This window comes from Passer montanus, unplaced genomic scaffold, assembly GCF_014805655.1.
Source record: "Passer montanus isolate IOZ18808 unplaced genomic scaffold, ASM1480565v1 scaffold94, whole genome shotgun sequence".
Lineage (NCBI taxonomy): Eukaryota > Metazoa > Chordata > Aves > Passeriformes > Passeridae > Passer > Passer montanus.
This window is the reverse complement of record NW_024374812.1, coordinates 2,364,409-2,387,770: the sequence shown is the minus strand read 5'-3', so window position 1 is coordinate 2,387,770 and position 23,362 is coordinate 2,364,409. Positions and strand designations below refer to the sequence as shown.

The 23,362-nt window shown below is 45.3% G+C and overlaps 2 protein-coding genes across 4 annotated transcripts; both read right to left on the bottom strand.

Annotated features, from left to right (window-relative positions):
- Window positions 1-1,331: 1,331 nt before the first annotated feature.
- On the bottom strand, window positions 1,332-12,278 carry TDRD6 (tudor domain containing 6). 2 transcript variants are annotated; one of them, XM_039696040.1, is made up of 5 exons: window positions 5,462-12,276; window positions 4,885-5,003; window positions 3,737-3,826; window positions 3,259-3,316; window positions 1,332-1,853 (listed from the first exon to the last, which is right to left on the bottom strand). In XM_039696040.1, the coding sequence occupies exons 1-5, from the start codon at window positions 12,213-12,215 to the stop codon at window positions 1,792-1,794; spliced, it is 7,083 nt and encodes a 2,360-aa protein (XP_039551974.1). In that variant the 5' UTR covers window positions 12,216-12,276; the 3' UTR covers window positions 1,332-1,791. The 2 variants fall into 2 exon arrangements, with proteins under 2 accessions (XP_039551974.1, XP_039551975.1); XM_039696041.1 differs by lacking the exon at window positions 3,259-3,316 and having other exon boundaries at window positions 5,462-12,278.
- Window positions 12,279-14,465: 2,187 nt separating this feature from the next.
- SLC25A27 (solute carrier family 25 member 27) lies at window positions 14,466-22,457 on the bottom strand. Of its 2 annotated transcripts, XM_039696015.1 has the most exons (9): window positions 22,164-22,457; window positions 20,488-20,673; window positions 19,536-19,620; window positions 18,768-18,890; window positions 17,949-18,061; window positions 17,213-17,297; window positions 16,525-16,617; window positions 16,097-16,199; window positions 14,466-15,602 (listed from the first exon to the last, which is right to left on the bottom strand). In XM_039696015.1, the coding sequence occupies exons 1-9, from the start codon at window positions 22,264-22,266 to the stop codon at window positions 15,531-15,533; spliced, it is 963 nt and encodes a 320-aa protein (XP_039551949.1). In that variant the 5' UTR covers window positions 22,267-22,457; the 3' UTR covers window positions 14,466-15,530. The 2 variants fall into 2 exon arrangements, with proteins under 2 accessions (XP_039551949.1, XP_039551950.1); XM_039696016.1 differs by lacking the exons at window positions 17,213-17,297; window positions 17,949-18,061 and having other exon boundaries at window positions 16,525-16,636; window positions 18,709-18,890.
- Window positions 22,458-23,362: the final 905 nt, after the last annotated feature.

Below are 23,362 nucleotides of genomic sequence, written 5' to 3'. Positions count from 1 at the left end.
GTAAAATAAGTCACAGTAAAAGCTACAGGAAAGAGTTCAGCTGACAGCAGAGAAAGTCCAGACACAGGACTCCTCACAGGAGCTTAATCCACTTAAATGTAGGATGTGTTTAGTGCCATACGTAGAGGATGATGTTTATATCTCAGAAGCTTTTCCATGGGTCACTCCAGTAGCAACTGTAATTGCCCTTGGGCAAAGCTCCAGCAGCTCCTCCCCTGTCTGAGTTTCCACTATCACAGTCAGACTGCAGGGGAAGTACAGATGTGGCACCTCTGCAGCTCCTTTTACATGGTCCTTGGTAGGACTGCTTCAGCTCCAGGCAGTAAACACTCCCCAGACACCCAGCTTCCTCCAGGTACTCACAATGGTCTCTAGGTGACTCAGCTGGCTCCCACTGACAGATACAGACAGCAGTGGTAGTACCTGGACAAAGATTGCCAGCAGCCACCTGGGTGGCCTTTTTAGGCTCTCCTTTTTGGATCAGAACTGCCAGAAGCTGCCCCATGGAAGAGTGTCTTCTAAATTCTGTCCATTTCAAAATCAGGTTACAAACAAAACCATGGAAGCAAATTAAGAAATTAACAGTGTAATTAAGTATTTTACATAATCTGTGATATTAAAATGAGATTGCAATAACAACTAAGACCTGTCTTTCAGAATTTAATTAAATTATCTGCAGCCTAGTGCCGTGTATTGTCTCTGTGAAGCAAATAAACATGTTTGTCTTATGAGTCAGCACTAACACTTGAGATCTACTGTGAGATTCACTATCAGCCAGCTTGGGTTCCTAAATCCTTGTTTCAGCATGAAAAATCCAAAGCTTCTGAAGAGGAGGGAGCAGTGCTACACAGCAGCATGGAACGCCACTATAAAATAGCACCTCCTTTGCAACACCTGAGGAGAGTAAATGGTGAGATCTCCTTAAAACAGCTTAGCATGTTGCACACATGTGGCAGCAGAACCATGCCATTGTTTCTTCTTCATATTTATAGGAAAAGCTTTCATTAGTACAAATGCAGCACGTTCAATTAATTAAGTACAATTAACATTTCAAAATATTCACCATAGCTCACAGTGCTCTGGAGAGCTGGTAAGGGTCAAAACACAACCAGTGACTGTAGAACAGCCCTCACACAGCATTTGGGCTTCTGCACAGGAACAGACACAAGTCATTAAAACACACAAACAAAACAGTATATGCCAGCCAAAGCTTTATTCCAGCTTCTTCCATTGCTTTACAACAGCAGCAAATATAAGACTTCAACCAAAACAACTATGTTCCCCTACAGAGGAAAAAAAACCTCTCCCTACCACCCAAAAATACCCTCAACTTTTTTTTTTCTTGAGAAAAAAACACTTAACAATGCAACTTTTCCAAAAGCAAACATCAGAAAGCAGTGCTGTACAACACAATAGCATATACAGAAACTCACAAGAAACTTTTGTTGAAAAACCACCCACCAAGAACTCCACACATGTCAGTGCACCCCCAGTCAATAAAAAATGCCAGTCAAGAGCAAACTCTTATTTAGGAAATTATAGCTATAAGAAACAAGCTAACAACAACAGTCTAGCAACAACATCTGGAAGAAAACAAGCTGAAAATAACAGTCTGCCAACACTGTTCCTTTATAGGGAAGTTCAGTAGTGACAGGTATTTGGTCAGTTAGGTAGAAAAAATAAGCCACTCAATGCTCTGCTGGTATTTTTGTTCCCACAAACACATTTTCATGGGAGCATTTCATACACAGGCACTTGTTCAGTTTCACGTGGTCAACCTGCCACTTGGTTTCAGCACTGCTGGAGGACATGAGGATCTTCAGCTAAATTGCTACTGCAGCCAGTTTGCTTTTCTATAGGGAATAAAACACAGACCCATCAAGAGGTTTCTATAAATGTGTATAAGGGCATAAAGATCAAAAGGGCTAAATACTAAATACTACTGACATTCTGGACCATGTTAAAAGACTAATTTATTAGACAAAGATAAACCAGCTGAAACAGCAGAAGTGCCCAAGAAGATGAAGCAGCAGCACTCCCAGATTTCAGTTTTGAGTTCAAGTTACTCCATCCCTCAGTGGGATTGGCAAAAACCACTGCAAGAGTTTATGCACGTGAGCACCTCCTACTCAAACTGCCTTTCCAGGCTGTGTGTGCAGCAGGTTCCAGCTCTGTGACATGTGAGTGCATGACCCCGACTCACCTTTCCTGTGCTGGTGCTGAGAATGCATACACTAACTCCATGCAAAGGGTTCAAGAACAGAATAAAATCCACAAAATCAAGAATAATCCTGCATTTGAGGGGTGCGATTTGCAGTTTCTAGATGGACCATTTTAACGTTTTATCAAATTCTTTACCCTTTTTCTTGCTCAACAGGCAACCTGATCTCTGTTGCAGGCTTTCTTATTTGTTACCCATAAACCAGTAGTTATATTGAAATATAGTTATCAATTAATACCTGAAAGCACAAATGCTATCCCCACTTCAACTCAGTTTAGTCTTCATCAGGCAACCACAGCAACAAATTGCCCAGACAGGTTTTGGAGTCTCCATTCTTGGACAGATTCCAGAACTGGCAGTAACAGTTCCTTTAACAACCTGATCTATTTGGCCCTGCATTCACCACCAGGAAAAGCCCCTTTCAACCAGAACTGCTCTATAATTCCATATTAGCATATAAACAAAAAGAACCTGTACTATTTATTTGGTACACTTAAGAGGTGTTTACCAGCAACACTTCAAAATTTTTAAGTAACAATAAAGATATACATGTACTATTTACAAACTATCATTACAACAACTAAAATGGTATTATTATGGATTTAGATGCATAGATTATGGGACTGGGCCCTCAAATGCTAAACTAAATGCTTAATAGAGTCTGCCTAGCAGTTGCTCACCTTGCCTCAGAAACATGACCAAGAACAGCATGCTGATGGCAATGCTCAAAATCCTGCCAAAATCTCTAACTTGGGTCAACCACCCCAGCTGTTCCAAGAGGCTCAGCTCATTAGATGAATAAATGAATACTAAATTGGTTTGTAATACCAGACACAGTAGCAGCTTTCATTCCATGTAGTAACCCTTAAACTGACAGTACATAAGCTAATGCTATCAAGAAAATCCCAACAGTGTCAACTACATAAGCTCAAATTAGTGCTTCAACTGTATTTTCTAATATAAAGCATTTCCTAGAAAATTAGAAACCACTCAAACACAGACTACACAACCCATGTGGGGGCTTAAGGTAGACTTACCTTGAAGTAAGGACTCCTCTGGTAAGGACTGCAAGTTTTCTGTTGCAGGGGTTAATGCCTACACAAAAAGGGATCCTGTTAGGAAGCTGGCACTATTGCCAAGACTTCCATTGAGGTGTTTCCTTTAATGCTAGACTAACTTCTTATTTGACTCCTATTTACCATTGTTTTCCTCCCATAACTCACTACATTAGTCTTCTGCCCACTTTTCACTTGGATACAAAGGCTGCATGTGAAGAACAAACTGGAAATTCATGCTGTTGTCATCACCAGCAGCATGGCTCATGACCAGAGCCTTGGGTTCCAGACATGAGTTTTTCATCCACTGGTAGGTCCTTCATGAAGAACACTGGTGAAAACCTTACTATTCCTTCCTAATTGCTCCACAATAGAAGTATTTTTCATGACTTAGCAGGCAGTTAGCAACCTTTCTAAAAACCTGTACTGTCCTGCCCAGTCCAGTATCACACTGCCATACCTCAGCTGATCTGCGAGCCCTGTCAGGAATTCCGTTCCAGACGTTCTCAGGATGCACAATCTCCTCATTTCCACTGCAGAGGTTCAAGACCTGTACAGACAGAGCCAAAGGGGATCTAACACAGCAGCAATATACTCAACAAGTAAGACACAGCAGTAGAAAAACACAGTTGAGGACTCTGTGCCTTTGAGAAGGTGTTGAGAAGTCTGGATCCTGCAAATAAGAACAAGCTAACCTCTAATAAAAACTGACTGTAGTGACTGAGGCTGCTCAGGGCTCTTCTGGGCTCCTAACCCAAGCACAGTGAGAAAAAGGCTGCAAAACACCTACTGGATCAGAACCAGAAGGAAGCTGATGAATAGGGATATCACTACATGATAATCCCTGACACTGCCTCTCATCTGAATGCACCTGAGCTTAGTTTTAGACACCCAAGAGATCTACCAGCACAAGAGCGGCTTGCGTGATTTCATTCAATCTTCCAAAAGGATGCTTTTATGTAATAATCTTTTGGATTTGCCATCTTAAGTTATAACCTAGAGGTCATTTTATGTAAGTATAATGTCTGTGCATGTGTGTACATCAATACACACTCCCCCTGGAGTGAAGGAAGACGTTTCATTCAGCCCCCAGCTCAAACAGCAGTAGAACAAGGCAGCTGACTGCATTAGTCTGTACTGTTAAAGTTAACTCCCACCACCCACTAATGATGCAGGAATAGTTGGGGATTCATTATAACTTGCAGTATAGTTTGAGTTTCTTCCTAAGTTTCTACTGCTGTAGCACTAACTCCTCAAAACCAGTAAAATAACACCAGGTTTCATGAGCATTTAATGGTAACACAGCTTCACTGCAGAACACTAACTTTCAGGCCAGACAGAACCACACACATATGTGTGTCTGAAACTGGAGCCAGATTCTTCAATATTCCCAGTCAATAAAAGAGAAGAAAAGATGTGAAAAGAACATCAAGTGTTGACACTTATCATCAACTCAATTTGAGACACCGCTGTTTCTGAATTTATAGACTAGAGAGAATCAGCCTTTGAAATACTTAAAATTCTGTAACAAAATTAAAATATTTATTTAGAGGACTAAAGAAGGATTAGACCTTAATAATACAGAAAGAGTATTCAAACCACACTTACCTTGGTACCCTTCTCAGATACCTCCAAAATGCGAGCATCACACCATTTGAAAGAAGTCCACACCACACATTTGGAGCCAACAGCAAAGCCCTTCAGATTACAAGGATAGTCATGGTGTGCTACAAGAAATGGCAATTTAGCAATGAAGGAGGAAGAAAAAAAACCAAAAACAAATTCACAAAACCCCACAAAAATCAACCCTCAAAAAAGCCCTCAAAAATCAACCCCCAGATACCTCAAACACTGCTGCCCCACCCTATGCAAACTACTTGATATTTGGAAGTTAAAGATTTGTCATCCCAGTCTTGCAAATGCAAGATATATTTCAAATGCAAAATATTCACAAATGGATTTCCACTCAAAATCATTAATCTTCCCAAGTAAGACTAGTTGCTGAGACTGCCACATTATCTATGAGAAACTAAACTCAGTCTGCTGTCCTTAACTCATCAAAGCATCAACACTAATACACTATCTTATTAGGGAATAAAAGTTAGGTTTTATACAAGAAAGCTATTCTCATTTTTGAATGGTACAACATTTTGATTATTTAACTCTTTAAAATCAGATACTTTACCTGCATTGCAGTCAGCCAAGTTCTCATTTTGCTTTTTGTCTTCCCCAGGCTTACAGCCTAAAGACTGAACACACAAATTTCCACTCTCTTTAAATGAGTCAGTCAAGTCTTGTTCCATCCATTCTTCCACAGAGTCATCTCTCTTCTTCTGCCACCCCTTATATTTCTCAACTTTACAGTCACATGATTTTACAGAGAAAACAGGCCTTTGATTCGCTGAGTCTTTTGAAAGAAATGAAAATTGACTTCCACTATTTGCAGAACTCTGTAGCACAGCATGTTCCAGCCCTAACAAGTCCTCCTCCTCCCTGTCTTCCTCAGGAGGCTGAACATTAGGCAGCACTAGTTCCAGAAAGGGCTCAAATTTGGCTCCTAGCATCGACTGCTTGTCATGCATCATCTGGTGCAGCCCTTTCTCAGGTCTACCAGCAGATGATGACAGCCTTAGGGAAGGAGGGTCTGGTTCTATCCAATCATCTAGTATAGCTTCTGCTTCACGAATTCCAGACAAATTTGCTTGCAGTTTCTTGGCCTCCTCTCCCAAAGAAGGCTGAACATTAGATGGAATCAGCTCTACTGAGTTCTCTCTGTCACTAACTGGAGGCACCAGATTTTCTTTCTCCTTAAGTAATGGTAAAATTTCAAGACAGTTCAAAGCTGTCAACTGCCCTGTCTCCTCCCTCACATCTGGCAGCTCCAGCAATTCCTGCTTCAATACTGTGTCTCTTGCTTCACTGCCTGCTGCTGCCTGCATTTCAAGAGACTTTGCTTCCAGTGCTTCCTTTGTTCCTTCACCACAGGAGGACTGTTCTGTAACTCCCTCTAGTCCCTGTAGGAGCTCATTTAGATCATCACATGGTAAGTGCATCTCTAATGGATCCAGGTCTCCTAATGCCTCTGTTCCATTGCTTGCAGAAGGCTGTGCCTGGAGCACTGGCAATCTCTGCAGTTCTTGTTCTTTTCCTAGGAAAAGGCTGACTGCTGGATCACTGCTTGTCACTTCTGCTTTCAGCTCAGCCTCCTCTCCGAGCAGTATTTCAGGCAGGTCTTGTTCTGCAGTTTTCATTCCATTCCCCACAATATGAGGGCTGCAGTTTCTCATTGGTTCTAGCAGCATACGGTTATCACTGTCACCTTCAGACAGAGGTATCTCTTTATCAAAACTGTTCTCACGCTCTCCTGTTTCATATCCATCCTCAGCCTTCCCACTGGCAGCTCCCACTGACACATTTGCTTCCGCAGTTTCTAAGCATTCAGAAGTTACCCCCAGGAAAGGGTGGGCACTTTCACTTTCTTCCTGAGCTAATCCACAAGCAGCAGTAGTTTCTTTGTTGAGACAAAGCCCCAAACTGCTGTCTGAAATTCTGTTTTCCTTTAGAGGGTTGAGAAGGTTTGAGAAAGCACTGTCACCAGTTTCTTTATTAGCTCTCCAAAAAGGCTTCATCTCTTCATTAATACTATTGCCAGAAGCTTCCAGCTTGACAACACACAGAGGGACTTCAGAATCTTTATTTTCCCAAATTTCTACTACTTCAGCTTCTAATACAAGGTTTTCAGTCATATCATAAAACTTCTTATTTGCTTCACTAAGCCATGAGCCATCTGGGGGACTGAAACCTGACAGACAGCAAGCAAATGCTTGCCCAGGTACTCGGAGCAGTTCGTATGGCATCTGTCTGATCATCTCCAGCCTGACGCTTTCCTCACTTCCATAATCCACGTGTCTGACAGCGACACTGTCATCATTCACACTGCTGATCTGAGCTCTGTAAAACCACCCATCTTGACTGTATTTTGCTAGACAAATATCACCACTTTTAATACAAGACTTGCCATCTTTCAGAGAGCTTAGTCCAAGCTTTTCAGCTTCCTCTATTTTTTTCTCGATGTAGCTCACGTCTTTGGTATCAGCACGGTGACACCAGAAGTATCCTGGACTATTTACCACTGTGACATAAATTTTTAAAGTCTGACCTGCCTCTGGAAATTTCCAGATAAACGATTTACAATCACTTACAAGGGAAATCTCACTTTGTACCTGAGGAGGCAAAGACTCAGAGCTAGTGATCATGTCACGGTTCTCTCTTTTATCAATTTTTCTTCTTGAGAAAAGTCTTTCTCTACATGCAAGATCTTTATCAGCTAAATCCACTGTTATTATACCTTGATGGTCACTGAGAATAACTTCCCATTTATCCTCAACCTTCTTTACAAATTCACATGACAGCAGGATTTCACTTGTTCTCTTGGTGAAGTAAAACACTGCTTTCTCTGTCCAGCCAGCATTTTTTTTGCATTTGAGTCCACCTAGAAAGCAGTGAATGCTCATTGCTGGAATAGATGACAAGTTCTTAGGGAGCCTGCGTGCCTGATCAACACTAATCACAGAAGTGTCACCATAGTCAATATAATGTACCCTTATGGAATTGTCAGAAGTCTTCTCTTTTACTACAGCTCGATACCACAGGCTGTCTTCTGAATAAACAGCACTGATTAAATCTCCTGCTTGCAAAAGCTGTCCACAAGGGTCCTTCACTGATTTCCCATTGTTTAAACATTCCAAAATGTTGTTAAGCTGAACCTCATCACTCCCTAGTTGAACATAAAAATCCTGTGGGTCACTGACATAAGACACATACACTAAGGTTTTAAGAGCTGGCACTATCTTCTGTGGTGGTAGATCAGATGCATTTTTAAGCACTATACACCTGCCTTCAGCATCAGATTTAGTATCTGACAGTGTATCCATCTGGGAAAAGAGCAGAGACTCCTCCCCTACTTTATTTAACAAAAAAGAATTGTTCTTACTGCTAAGCACCTCGTTAGGTTCTAGTAATCCAGCAGCCACATGTCCCTTCACAGAGTGCTGGAAAAGGTTTACAACTTCTTTGAAGTGTCTTTTTCTCCCTTGCTCTTGCTGGGCTTCAGGTTGACATATTTTCCTTTCAAGAGGCCTACCTGCATTGAAAGGGGACCCTGCAGTCTCATCCCTCTCATGCACATCTGTATTTCCAGTGCACAAAGTCTCACTGTGTACACGACTATGCAGTCCTGCACTGTTCAAGCTTAGCTCTTTCAGTTTTGTATTAATTTGAGTATTTCTATCAAACAACTCAACCAGCAGAGTATTATCAGAGTCCTTTGCTACCACTATTGCTTTTAACCTCCTTTCCAGGACAGCTTCCTTAAACCATGTTGCAGCTTCTTTGGAAACAGATGATACATCAGACACACAACACTTTATGGCCTGCATTGGCACAAGCAAGATATCAGAAGCATCATTGGGTAAAATAAGGAGATCGTCTGTGTCTATTGTCTCTGTGTTCCCAAAATCCACAAAGAAGACTTTAGCCTTAGGTTGTCTTTCCATAATTACTCCCCTGTACCACTGACTGTCAGAGTACCTTGCCAGACACAAGTTCCCAGACTTGCCCAAGGTTCCTGAGCTGGTCACTCTCTCGCTCAGGGAAGTGATGTTATCAGCCAGCTGTGCCAAGGTATCTGCACACCTTTCCAGTTGGCAGTAAAATGTCCATGGATTCTCAACATGTGTAACATAAACATCTTCCTCACTCCCAATTTTGATACCGTGACTAGAATAATAGAAAGAGTGAAGCTGCACCATAGATTCCAGATGCTTTTGAGGAAATAAAGGTCTGGCTACACCTCTCTCAGTGAGAAACTGGCAAGCACTCTGAAAAGGTGTGATTAAATCTACAATGTTAAACAGGTCCCTATTTATTGAAGCCAAGGCAAAGATTGTACACTTTAGGTCAAGGTCAGATGATGAATCAACAACAAACTGACGAAAAGCCTGAACTGCTTCTTCATCCCAAGCAAAAGGATTCTGACCATTGGGTTGGATTAAGTTGTAAAGGCTGCACCTGAATGCCTGAGCCTCTAACCTAAGGAAGCGTTCATTAATTGCACGGAGCTTCGTTAGACACACCTGCTCTCTGTTGCCATAGTCAACATATATGACTTCTACTTTTTCTGCACAAACTCCTTCACTAACTATTAAAGCCCTGTACCATTTTTTGTCTTCTGAGTACTGGGCTAAACAGACAAGATTTGGCCAAACATGTGGCTGGGATGAATTCTTGCAATGCTCCTGAATTTCATCCATTAGTATCTCAAGGTCCTGGCAATTTCTACTTAACTGACACCAAAAACAACTAGGATTCTCAACATATGACAAAATAACATTAACTGTACTTCCCACTTCCAAGTGGCCTCCACAAGAGGAGCCTGGCTTAATTTCCACATAGTTCTGCCTCAAAGAGGTGTGCAGATTTTCCTTACCCTCATAGTCTCGACAAAGAAAAGATTCGCTATTTTTGGAATTGTGAATGGCTGCAACAGGGCTCTCTCTGACCATCACACCCATGTGAGAATCAAGTATTCTATCACTGCTCTTTAGATCACATTCTTCTCTGAGCCTTTTCTCTGCATTTACTTGGCCTTGCTCTGCAGCACACACTAGGGAAGAGGGCTGTGTCACAGACTTATCCAATTTTTGGGAAGTCTTGGGTATTTCATACCTCTGGTATTTAGCATAACCCCCCTGGGCCATGAGTTTACTTACTCTTCCCTCTCCTAACTGGGACTGGTCAAAAATCTCAACCATGTACTTGTCACCCTGCACATTCAAAAACCAAACCTTCAGTTCCTTGTTCAGTACCATCTCCCTGAACGCAGACACAGCAGCTTCACTCCAACTCCCTCTTGGAGGTGAAACACCTGCCAAACAACACTTCAGAGCTAAAGCAGGCAGTTCCCTGAACCGAGGGAGCAACTCCTTCACAGCACACAGATCCACAGTTTCTGTACTGCCTCTGTCCACCAGGTGTATTTCCACCCCAGTGTCCAGTACCCTGGTAACCACTGCTCGATAAAAGACACCCTCGTTCCCACTGGCACAACAAAGGGATCCAGGCTGTGGGTCCCACCCAGCACCATCCAGCTTTGTGGAATGGGAATAAAAATTCCACATGCACTGCCTCAGCTGCCTGAAGAGCTGGTAATACTCATGGAGCTGCAGCCAGAACTCAGATGGGTCTTGGACGTGGGAGACCTGTGCACTGTACAATGTCCAGGTCTTCAGATACACACCAGCTGCAGCAGCAGCAGCCAAATCTCCGTGTGCTAAAACAGCAGGGACTTCTGGTGGCAACCCCAACTCTTCAACTAAGGATTCCTCTACTTCCAGCTGCTCATGAGCCTCAGTTTGGCTCACGTAACTGCTGGCCAGGCAGCAAGCCTGAGACCCAAAAAGATGGTTCAAATCAACACCATTTTCCCCATAGAGAGTCACGTAATAGAGATGCTCAAAGGAGTTAAAGGCTTTGATGTGAGCACTCACTCCTCTACCAAGCACCAACGCTTTCAGCAAATCAACCTGCAACGGGGACCAGCCACAGCCCCCATCTGAAACACCCTGAAGAGCACACACGTAGGTGACCACGGGCATGCGGAAACACTCGGCAGGCAAATGGCGCAGGTTCGCTCTGGTCACCGTCTCCTTCTTGCCATAGTCCACAAAGATCACGAGAGCTGCATGCTGGTCCTGCTCCCCAGCAATGAGCTCCAGCAGAATGGCACGGTACCACTGGCCATCCATGCCACGGGCAGCACAGGGCGAGCCCACCCTGGGTAGCAAGTCCTGCTCCCACCGGTCATAAGCATGGCACATGGTCTCAGAAAGGCAAGAGATCTCCTGTGACAGGCACTGCAATTGGCAGTAAATGTGGTGTGGGTCTGAGACATGGGTGACCAGGACAGGCTCTGTCACACCCAACTGAAGCTGAGGGTAGTAGTAATCCAAGGCAGGTGACAGAGGCTGGTATGAGAGCAACACATGGACAAGCTGCGGAACCGCAAAAGCTCCAAGGGAACACGCCGGAGGCTGCTGACAGAGCTGCTTCTTTAGCTGGCCAGAAGGCAGGCAGCGCCTGAGCACCTGGCAGAACCAGCTGGGAGAGACACGTTTGGCCAGGCCCAGCTGCTGCATCTGAGCCACGAGCTGGGGCAGCTCGAGCAGGATGACCCGCGGCATTATCACCTCCTGCACCACACCACACACCTCCTTGCCTTGCAGGAAGCTGAGGAACTCCATCGCCTCCACGGTCCACTTGGACACGGGTGAATCCCCACTTGCTGTCCCCTCGTTACTGTGGGAGGGCATGACTTCGGCCACGACACAGCCCAGCACCTCCGGGGGCAGCTGGAACAGCTCCGAGCAGCCCCGTGCCAGGTAATAGGCAGACGTGGTCACCATGTACCCCTCGTCCAGCAGGAAGACACGGTACCCCTGGGCACTACAGCTCACCACACAGCACCGGTACCACACACCCAGCACTTCCACCAGCGCCATCTCTCCTGGGCACAGCCTGGTCCCGCTGGCCCTCGGCCCGCCGGGCTCTGGGCAGGCCGCCAGGCGCGGCCCGGCCACCGCCTGGATCTCGCGGTACAGGAGGGCATAGTCAGCCTTACTTTCACCCAGAAGCCCCCACAGCCGCAGGACGGGCACCTCAGGGTACAGCCCCACGGCGCGGACCCGCAGGGTGATGGTATCACCGCGGCCAAGGGACTCCGGCCCGCAGCTCATCGCCGTCACCTCGCCCCGCCTCCGCTCCCCGCACGAGGCGAATGAACGCCTGGCCCGCCGCCCCTCGGCCTCATATAGAGCACGCGCCGCCCACGTGACCCACGGGGAGCCGTTAGCGGCTGCCCCAGCGGCCGAGTCCATTTCCATCCTCTCGGCGGGGTGGAGAGCGGCGCGAAGGGAAAGGGGAGAAGGAGGGGTGAAGCCAGCTGATACGTGGGGCCGCTCCTGCTACGCTAAGAGTGCGCGGAGGCGCCACGAAGAGGAGGGTTCCGGAATTATGTCCGGGGCGCCGCGGGGCTCAGGGCAGAGGCGGGCGGAGCTGCCCTCGCCCATGGTGGAGCACTCCACGAGGCGGCGGGACGGCCGGGGCGGGGTGAGGGGGAGAGCCCGCCGAGCCCGCCTAGCTCCCATTGGTCAGAGCGGCGCCGGGGGCGGGACAGGCGTGCGGAGCTTGGCGGCTATTGGCTAACGGCGGCCTGAGGGCGGGGCGCGGCGTGAGGGCGGCAGCCGCAGTGTGAGGACGGGGCGGTCGTGCCAGATACCCGTCAGGAGTCGATAATAATTCACAGGCGAAGAGAAAGATTTATTAAGAGATAAATAAGTTTTTCACGACAATATTTTTACGAGGCATTTTTGTCATTTTTATTTTGAGCTGTGCCTCATTAGTATAGTATCTTCATTAATTGCATAGGTGAAGGGTTGGAGTGCACCCTCAGCAAGTTTACAAGTGACACCAAGTTGAGGAACACCAAATCCTCTGAAATCACTGGGATAAATAAGACCCTCTAACGCTGTCTTTTTAGTGTTAGCGAGTCAGGCATTATGTTATTCTCGGCCAAGAGGGGCGCGTGTGGGTGTGGCTGACAAAATCCTGGCCTCTACACAGATGCAGATACAAAACTTTTATGTTTATTTATATATGTATTTTTTAGCAAAGAAATTAATTTTCACTGGCTCTATATTACAGAATTCTTGTTCATTAATTAGTATTCTCTGTTCTGTTGGATATTGATTTCTCACTTCTCTGCAAATTAGTCTATATTCTTCAGTCCTTTTATTATCTTTTTTTCCCAGGTAGGGACTTCCCAGCACACATATTGAGTCTTTGTTAGTCTCTTTTTTGTCTGCTGTTTTCTGCAGAATGTCTTTGTGGTCCATCAATTGTGCACTCCTTGTATCCAGTTTCATCAACAGACCCCTCTTCTTTCAGGCTTTGTTAATTGAAGTGTATCAAGGTTATTCTAACAAAACTTAGAGTTTCAGTGATTTTCCCAAGCTGTGTGCCCATAAAAGTAGCTTATGTCAACTTTGATAAATGTAGGCAAAAAAGTGGTTTTACACACTTTTTATAATTAATATATTGGTTATGGTAATCAGAGAGGTTGAGCAATAGTCCTTGGTAGAAAGGCTGAGAGGGTTTGGATTGCTCAGCCTGGAGAAGAGAAGCTTCAAGGTGACCTTGAATTGTGGCCTTCCAGTACCTGAAGAGAGCCAGCAAGAAAGATGGGGAGGGACTTTTTACAAGGGCCTGGAGTGACAGGACAAAGGGGAATGGCTTCAAACTGAAAGACAGCAGATTTGGATTTGATATTAGGAAGAAATTATTCACTGTGAGGGTGGTGAGAGACAGGCACAGGTTTCCCAGAGAAGCTGTGGATTCCCAATCCCTGGAAGTGATCAAGGCCAGGTTGGATGGAGCTTGGAGCCACCTGGGATAGTGGAAGGTGTCCCTGCCCATGGCAGGGAGTTGGAACTGATCTTAGAAGTCCCTTCCAACCCAATCTATGACTGTATGATAAAAGCACTTATCCTGTCTCACGAGAAAGGTAAAGCTGAGTATCCATCACTGGGTTATCAGGGTAACAGGATGGCAGGCGGGAGTGCTTGGGATGGAACTGAAGCAGCAGCTTTGCTGGTTTGTCATTGCTGGTGCTGGAGTACAAGACAGAAAGAACTTGGATCTGTTTCTCAGGATGACAGCTAGAAAAATACCAGGATTTCTGAACAAAACCTTTGGACTGATGTGCAGGAGATTCTGCCTGAATATGAGAAAGAACTTACTGTGCAGTGACCAAGACCTGGAATGGATTGTCCAGAGAGGCTGTGGAGTGTCCCTCACTGGAGATATTCCAGAACTGACAGGTGAAATCCTGTGTCCTGTGCTCTGAGTTGAGCAGGAAGGTGAGGCCCAATGAGCCACTGTGGTCCCTTCCAACCTGCCCCATTCTGTGGTTCTGTGACTCCCTAATGATGGTGAGATGAACGTTTTCCAAGCTGGAAGCACACCCCAAGTGCATACAGCCATAACTGAACTACAGTACAATCAGACAAAACAAGTGCAAGCCAAGAAAAGACCCAAACTGTGTTCAATGAGAAATGGCACATTGGAGACACTGGTTGCAAAGACTAGAAGAAATCCTGGGTATTTATTCAAAGAGCCATATTTTCTACATTAACTCAATTACTAGATATTACTAAATTAAAGCCAGCTCTGTTTTATCTACTCATGGCTGCTTTTGATACTGCATTTTTGACTCTTGATTGCCAAAGGTGAACCTAGTGATAAACAGCACTAGTCTCCTTCTCTATGAAATCTGGAAGGCTTTAGGTTTAAAAATAAATAAATCACTCCTGATCAAACATTTTGCATTACTGAAGAGAACGTTGTATTTCCATTGAGATTTAAAGTGGGGAGAGTGCACATTTCCATGGAAAATGACCCAGTCTGCCACATCAGCACCGAGACTGTCACAGGACAAGCAGCTCAGCTTGGTCCTGTGGAGTCTCCTGAGACCTTCAAGCGTTGCAGAGCAAACTAGGCTTCTGCTTTTCTGGGAACACGACTGCACTTCAATCATGATCTTACTCAAAGAGTTGAGTGGAGAGGTCGAGCAGTCTCTGGGAAGTTAGAGGAACACAAACCTTTCCACTTTTTGTGCAAAGCAGATTTGGAATCAGGTAAACTGCTTTTGTCTTTTTTTAATACCTACCACTACAGGCTTGGTTTGCTGGCACATCAAACTAACGAGAGGTAGTTCTTTATCTGTGTGCAAATGCAATTTACAATAAAAATTCCCAAATAATTTTATAGATGCTTAACCACAGAACTTGTTCAGTGCATTGATCAACCTGCTCTTGTCTTTAACAACAGAAACTATCTCCATTATCAAACAAACAGACAGTATTATGTTCTATTTGCTTGGTAGGTTTTTGGGGTTTTTGTTATTCCTGTTGCTGGTTTGGAAAGCTGATGTTGGCTGCTAGCTGAAGTATTGTTGTGACAATTTTATCCTATGGATAATATAAATTTCATGTAGCAGTCTGACAATCAAATAGTATCCTTAAATCATGGCTGTTCCCAACCAGTAAGGACTGGACTTGGAGCAACAAGCTGTGATCCTACTACCGTGTGGAATGAGAATCCAGCTTCTTGACTCCTCTCCTTGGTGAATATTGAAGATTTTAAAAAGAAGTAACTCCACACAGCCTTCTGATTTGTTCATATGTAAGCCAGAATACCAGTGACCAAGGTGCCTGTGAAAGCAAACACTGAAGTTAGAGACTTAAAACAAAAGTAACCCAATAAATAAGCTGATTAGATTAAACTGTCTCTTCTTAAAAATCATATTCTTAAGTTCAGTCTCCTATTGCTCTGGTTCCCAGAGAGGTTCCAAAGCCTCCCTCTGCTCAGAGAAGCTGTGAACTCCCCATCCCTGGAAGGATGGGCCAGGTTGGACGGGGCTCTGAGCAAGGGGAAGGTGTCCCTGCCCATGGCAGAGGGTTTGGAATGAGATGATCTTTAAAGCCTCTTGAACCCAAACCATTCTACAATTCTATGATTATGTCTTTCACACAAAAATTGTAATATTGCATAGGGTTAGGGCTGCATCCACACTCCTCACATTTTAGTGCTAATTGTTCTTGTAAAGATAGTTGAAAAGCATGTACCATTCGCATCCAGGGGTTAGGGCTGCATCCACACTCCTCACATTTTAGTGCTAATTGTTCTTGTAAAGAAAAGCATGTACCATTCGCATCCAAGTTGGTGTAAAGCCTTTGTACAGAGACATAAACCCTTCACCCTGGACAGTTTGAATCAAGCAGTCCATGGAAGATTTATAGAGCAGACCTCTACAATGTGCAAGGAGAACAAACAGTGTTAGGATTAAAAATACACTATTAAAAAAATAAAACATCCCCCTTATAAAAATAATTTGTGCTGAGATTTTTCTACAAGCCAAAGTGCTTTTGTAAGCTCCTTGGAGCCTAATCCAGAATTGAAATCCATCACAGGTGGCCATCACAACAACACCCCCCAGACATTTACTAAATCAGTAAAATCATCACTAGAAAGATGAAGAGCTAATTATCAACTTAGCACTTCACTCCCAGTGAAACCAGCCAGACCCATGGTTTCACTGTGCTGCTGAAAAGTTGGTCTGTGAGGTGTCCATACCTTCCCTGCTTGTCTCTTGGCTGGTTCATGATCCGGGTTTTGACCACGTCAGCAGGAGTTCCCAGAACAGCTGCTACCAGCCCCGAGCAGGCACTGCCAACAGCAACAGATACTTCAGGAAGAAACCAAGATGTATCATAAAAATTTCAGCATTGTGATTCCAGTTCTTATAATAAAGATATATTAAAACAGTTATCATCAAATCATGAGTAATAACTCATAACATAAACTTGATTTGGGAGGCTTACTAACACTGCTCATGCTCACATGTCCTCCCAGTGCCAGCTGCCCTCACCTCTGTCTGCAGTTCTGAGTCAGGGATGAAGGACCCACAATAGGCAATTCATAATATTGTTTATATAAAGCAGATTTTTTCATCACTTAAGAGAGTAAAAGAGGATGTTCTGCAGAAGTTGTATCACTGTGCTCCCACAGATTAGAGCAAAGGTGTTTAAATGCACCAACAAGGCACTTCTAGTGGGGACAGTTTTGTAGCAATGGTTGCATTCTTTCTCTTGTGTTTCTATAAAGTGATGTTCTCTCAGGAAAAAAATAATTCTAAAGTTGCATTTCATCAGCAGTATCAAAATCAAAGAATGGGATCTTCTGCTGGCACAGAGAGGCAGATGAAGACAGCAAAGCTGGAAATGCTCCACAGTGGAAAAGGGGTAATTGGAGAATGCATCACCTGCTGATGCTGTGAGTCACACTATTGTCCACAAGTGCCGTGTTCAGAAGCAAGAACTGTTTCACTGTGTCATAAGTGGTCAGATCTGTGAAGAGGATAATGAGGAAAAACAGCACTGTCAGGAGTGAATGGTCTGTGCTGTTCACAACACAGGTTGTTCATTTCCATTGAGGCTCCTGCCTTTGGCACAGCTGACACTCTGCCCCCAGTTTTTAAGGAGGGCTGTGGCACCTGAGTCCTGTTTTTAGACGTGTGAGTACATTCTCCTTTCTGCTCCCATCTGCTCTGATTTACCTTACAGATGATGCTGAGCTGTATCTGGATGACCCTCACCAGCCCTGTGGCTGGCTCAGCTTCCTGGCTTGGTCTCACACCTGCCTCATCACCACACACTTCCCTGTGGATCTGGACCTTGGTGAAGCCTGGCTGCCTTTGCTGGCTCTGCCCTGCTCACCTCACTTGGGCACTGGGTTGTGGCTGGTGAAGTCCCTGCTTTGCTGGCCATGGGACCCCTTCAGCTGCTGGCTCACTTTTCCTTAAATTCAGGTAAAAAATATTACTTTTAAGCTATTAGATTACTACAGGACCAAAACACAGGTGAACAAGGCAGAGGTCACCTGCAGGGTGCTCCAAACAGGGCCCCCAGTAGATGCTAAGACAAAGGGAGTAGCTGAACTTCTTTTTCTTAAAGCTTTGGTGGGGCCTTAAGTGCTGCAGGCCAAGTTATTCCATTTACCTCCCATGTTCACCAGAGCAGCTCTCTGGACATTTGGTACCCATCCAGCCCAAAGTCCCCTTACTCCTCCTTCAGACAGGATCTTCAGAAATGCGTGGTGCACGCCCCGAAACCTGAAATCAAGATGCAACCTGTTGGTAGGCAGCCCAGTGAAATCTTTGAATGTTTCAGTACTTTGCTGCACTGGGTCCTCACATAAGATTAGGAATTTATACCTGCAAGGATCTGGCACTCCAGATCCATTTTTGGATATGTCTTTGACTTTCATGCCACAATATTTTACCAGAGATACCAGCTGCCTTGCAAAGCAGTGATCTGGTCCCTAACAGCAGACAAGCCTTAGGTCCCACACTGGGTTACAGTACTAAATGTATGTGACACCAAATGATGGCAGCAGTTTGGAATGCAAAGAGCAGCATGTCCAGGTATTTGCAGAAGAGTCTCAAGCCCTGCTGTGTGCCAGCCTTCCTTGTGCCTGTGCATCCTGCATGAGCCATTTCACTTGTGCTTTCTTCCACCTTCAGAAAGCGTCCTTCCCTCCCCATGGTGCAGTGCTGGCATGGACCTGCTGCAGCACGGAGGATGGGTTTGTGGTCCCTGGGACCAATAAATCAGAATAAAGAAGATGAGCAAAAATGGAATAAGGAGGAGGTCTTGAATCCCTCCTTTCTTCAGTGCCCAGAGCCATCAGGTGCTCTCCCTGTAAAAGGGCACAGACAAGCTGGGGGGAAGGGGTGGCAGAAAACACAGAGAAACACACCCTGGGCCAAAGAGGGATCAGTAAGAGGGGAAGAAACACCAGCTCTGAGAGGAACCAACCGTAACGGCTTTCCTTCCAACTTCCTTTTTCCCTCCATCTGCATCTGCACCTTCACCAGATCAGTTGGGCTGGCAAAAAACTGTCCGATGGCACCCGCAGATATGCCTCCAACCACAGCTTTCCTGCCAAATGGAGAAAAATTGTGCGTCAGAATACACTGAAAATCTGCACAGGTCACAGCGCTCAAGCTGAAGAGTTAGCAGCACAAGTGGACAACCCAACACAACCCAGGTGGAACAAGTGTAAACAATTATTTCATATATTAACAGCCAAAGTAAAGGTAATAATTGTGGTGGCTACAGGTTGTTAAAGTAGTCAGTAATATTTCTGTCAATTTTCAAAAAGGGTTAAAACTTAACTGGGGAAAAACAAACCAAAACAAGGTTACATTTTGCTCTTTGCTTAAGGTTTAAAGGCAGGATAGCAAAGTACACAAGTAAAGGATGATGCTCCATGTATTATAACTGAATGCCCACCTGAATTTCCAAACTGCTTGCTGATATATACAACTTTTCTTTCTCTCCCACTGCTACTAGAGAAGTTGTGTTAATTTTGCATGTCTATTTATTTTAGTAAAATCAGAAATTTCAGTATTATCCATAGGTCCCCCTTTCTGTGGCATTGGGCACGACAAGTATTTTGCAGTAGATTTTATCAATTCTATTCTAAATCCAGATACATTTTGGACCTAAGATATGGCTGTAGGTCTCTTACAGTAAGGACAATCCCCAAGCAAGCAATAAATATGCATGAATATGCAACATTACCAGAGAGGAAAGTTTTCACCCTCTGTCCTGCCAAGCACGGAGTCACGGAGATGTTCATAAGTAACCATCCGAACACCAGTGTATACTGTGGGAAACAAAAGCAGGAGACAGTTCTTGGGTCTGCCATTTCTGGAGGTCACAGTGAGAGGGACATCAAGACCTTGGCTTATCACACTCCAGAGCTTGCCTGGCTCAGCTGGTCACTGCTGTCATGTTTGTGATCCAAATGGGGAAAGTGAGGGGTTTTTCTGATGTCAGTGGGAGAGCCAGGGCATTTTAGCATCAAAAAATCTCTCTGGCTGAGCCACAGGTCTGCCAGGAGGCAGCACAGCTTTGCCTGCACCCTAAGGAGATGGGACTGCATCGCCTCCTCCTGGGCTGATGCCAAGCACAAAACCCCCACAAGTGCTTTTGAGTTTTGTTGTCACCGTATTTCCAGCTAGAGCACAGTAAGCTGTTATTTGTGGCAAACCGCTAATGCATTTCTTTTAAGCAATTGTATTTTTCCCTTGTGCTTGCAGACTCATCTTTTTTCCCATCCCTTTTTCTAATCTGCCCCCTCTTCCCTCACATATGAGACATTTCTTGTTCTGAGAACTCTGAGTGTCTGGACTTCCTGAACAAGACCTTCTGCCCCCTCTTCCCTCACATATGAGACATTTCTTGTTCTGAGAACTCTGTCTGGACTTCCTGAACAAGACCTCATGCAAAGATGACAGAGGACTTATACTTTGTTTTCCCAGAAGTCAGCATAAGGCCATGAAGGACTAGGAAAGGGAAGGAAGAGATGCTGTTGATCTGAAATCTCGTGTATTTCAAAGCGGGATTGCAGGCTAGACGGAAAAGTCCTCACATATATATTTAAAGTCCAAGAAAATATGGCAAGCTCACTCCAAAAGGCTTGGCCACAGAAGGCAGGACGCGTGGTGCCCCATCACGAGCAGATATTCACCTATGTGGCGGTAGACGGCCGGCGTGGCTCCCTGCCAGAGCTTCCGCACGCCCTCCTCCTGCGCGATTCCAGCCGCCGTGCGCAGCATCCCGCGGTGCGGGACCGCCGGCCCAGCTCCGCCGCGGCGCACGGCAGCTTCACCTTGGACCTGCAGCCGGGTTTTCGTGAGATCCAGGGGAAATGTCACTGAGGGCAAAGCGCCGGGAACACGCGTGAACGGGAGTGCGGCTGCAGAGAGACCTCCCGTGCCGGGAACAGCCGCACCGCAATGCTCTGCCAGCGCCCGAGGGGCTGGGCAGGCACCCGCAGGGAGCAGGGGCTGTACCCAGCAGGGTCCGGGAGATCCCTGGAGAAAAGGAGAATTCTCATCCAGGTCTGTTAAAAGTGGCTCTAGGCACAAGTAACTAAATGACATTCCTGTCAAACACACAGTCTTTCTCCCATATTTAGTTTTGCAGATTTGTTATGCAAGTATGTGTCCCTTGTGGGGGACTCTGGATTAAAAATCCTGTTCCAGTTACTCCCCCTGAACACAGACCAGTCATATCTCTCAGCTGATCCTGTGATCTTTCCAATTCTGTCCAGCACAGTGGCAGAACATGCTATGGTCAGGAACAACCCCACAGAGGTCATCATAATGATGACACATTCAGGCTCACCTACAAACTTACAAACATATCTGTCCTACAAACCACTCTAAAGCACGCTTGCTTTCATTACACAGGCACAGAAATAATGTCTAGCCTGTTATTTCTCTCGCTGAAATAACTAGTGGCCAGTGAAGGAGAACCAAGGTGATCTCAGCTTCCCAAGGCAGCTCCTGAAACAGTATGGATACATATTTGTGCCCCTCATTTCAGTTCCAGGCCAGGAGTGCCTGGTGATGGACCTTCCCAGCCTGTGGCAGGGAAGGAGCAGGGCTTGTCTTTGTTTCCATACCTCTGAGACACACCAGGGTCCTTCCAAAGCAGGACTCAGGTGCCAGGGAAGGCAGTCACTGTGCAAAGCCTCAGCAGGTTTATAGTCTATTTGTGCGTTAAGTTTGGTATTCATGTTTAAAGATTAGCAAAGATTGAGAAGTTACAAATCTTTAAAGCAATGTAACTGACGTGCTTGCAAGAGCCTATAGAAATTATAAATAATGTGCTAAAAAATATTCAAAATAAGTTACTTGGTCACAAAGCAGTGATACACAGATGCCAGTGGGCTTCTATTCCATGTTTCACCAAGCAGTTTCCCAACTCCATTTTTTTAAGCATCTCCACTGTGACCAGAAACTTAAGAGATGATTTTTCTTTGATTAACCTGCATTGACTGTGAAAAGAAAATTCCTGAAGGAATAAGGCCTTGCTAGTAACTTAGGCAACAGATCTGCCTGCCTCTTTAGTCTTTCTCTGGAAAAAGAGCCAGTGCAAAGCTTAAATTAGTCACTGCACGGAGTTAATGACTGCAGCCCTTCATCTCCCAGGCAAAGATTTCATGCTGAAAAACCCTCCCTGCAGTCACAGTCAGGTGGCATAAAACAGATTATGGAAAAGCCATGACTAGCACAGTGAAATGCAGATTTACTGGAGCAGAACACTGAGGAATGAGGCATCCGGGGACTGATGTTCCCCCTGCCCCCCGTCAGTAAACCTGACCCCCCTTCCCTCTCGGAAAACCACGGTGAGTTGTACCTAGTTCTGCCACAGCCGCTGCACAGGCTGACAGAGCGAATTTGCTGGCTCGGGGCCATCTCTCTGGAAGAGGTAAGCTCCTCTCTTCTTCTGCAGGTGACATCTAGCATCTCTCATGAACCGAGGGTAACCAGCCAGCCTGCCCGGCTGTGTCTGCAGCAAGAGCGGGCCCTAGCGCAGGTCGGCTCGGGGTGCTTTAGGAGTCAAGCTGCGGAAGGTCATGATTCTCCAGCGGCAGCACCGGGAGCTGCAGCAGCCCCAGCGGCTCCGCAGAGCTGCAAGGTCCTTCTGCAGTGACACAAGAGACTCCCGCGCAACAGGCTCCTGGGAAATGTAGTCTGTCACCAAGGCGGCTCTGTGCAGCCTTTCCGTAGTAGATAATGCCTTTCCGTAATGTAGATAACGGATTTGTCCATTATCTACATTAAAAAGAGTAATCATTAATGAGAGTTGAAGATTACGCATGGGGTCTGTTTGCTTTCGGGGTGCTGTCATTGGCAGCACTGCCTGGGGAGCCCCAAACTCTGTTCCCGTGTCAAGCAGCTGCATCAAGGAGGGATTAATTGATCCAGATCTGCTTTAGTAAGAGCTGCACTAGCAACGGCCACGTGCCGAGCTGGGGCTGTGGATTAGGCAGGCAGCGCTGCAGTTTGAACAGGGATCCCAGCAAGCCTGGGATGGCAGGAATGGATCACTTCTCAGAGCTCTTAAGTGAAAAGTTTAAAGCTTTTCCTGGCTGAGTGCTGAAGTCCTGTTGTGTGCCAGTCCTAATTTCTCTTATTGTAGAGCTTTTTAATTTATCATTGAGGCTCAGCTGAATCCCTAAGTTAATCATTAGTCAGTAATCCTCATGATGATTTGAGGATTTTTTTGGTCACAGAAACTTATCTCAGAACACCTCCCCACACCTGTGACTGCCTAAAGCTTTGGTGTGTGGTCCCTGTCAAAATAATTCAGACAAATTAAGGGAGCATTGCAGGTGAAATATTCAGTTGAATCTGTCTCATTGGTCACCAGTAATTGGTATTAAATTGGATCCTTCTTGGGGTTAAAATTCATTAGAATTCATGCAAGGATAAAACAAACTCCTGACAAAGCTGTGGTTAAAAATGGGGAGAGGGCATATTGCAATCCAATGCAAACGTGCATGGAAGGTATGAGTGGTTCAGAGCCTGTTTTTGGACAGTTCATGCCATCTG

Bases quoted from the DNA above. Each gene is read 5' to 3' on its own strand.
- TDRD6 (XM_039696040.1), bottom strand. From the start codon at position 12,215: ATGGAAATGGACTCGGCCGCTGGGGCAGCCGCTAACGGCTCCCCGTGG. The intron at 3,827-4,884 runs GTAAGTGTGGTT...CTGTCTGTACAG, and splicing joins TATCTGAGAAGGGTACCAAG to GTCTTGAACCTCTGCAGTGG. The intron at 1,854-3,258 runs GTAAGTCTACCT...TATTCCCTATAG, and splicing joins AGAGGAGTCCTTACTTCAAG to AAAAGCAAACTGGCTGCAGT.
- SLC25A27 (XM_039696015.1), bottom strand. From the start codon at position 22,266: ATGTCACCTGCAGAAGAAGAGAGGAGCTTACCTCTTCCAGAGAGATGG. The intron at 18,891-19,535 runs GTAATGTTGCAT...TCCATTTGGCAG, and splicing joins GGTGAAAACTTTCCTCTCTG to GAAAGCTGTGGTTGGAGGCA. The intron at 16,200-16,524 runs GTATGGACACCT...TGCACATTGTAG, and splicing joins CCAAGAGACAAGCAGGGAAG to AGGTCTGCTCTATAAATCTT.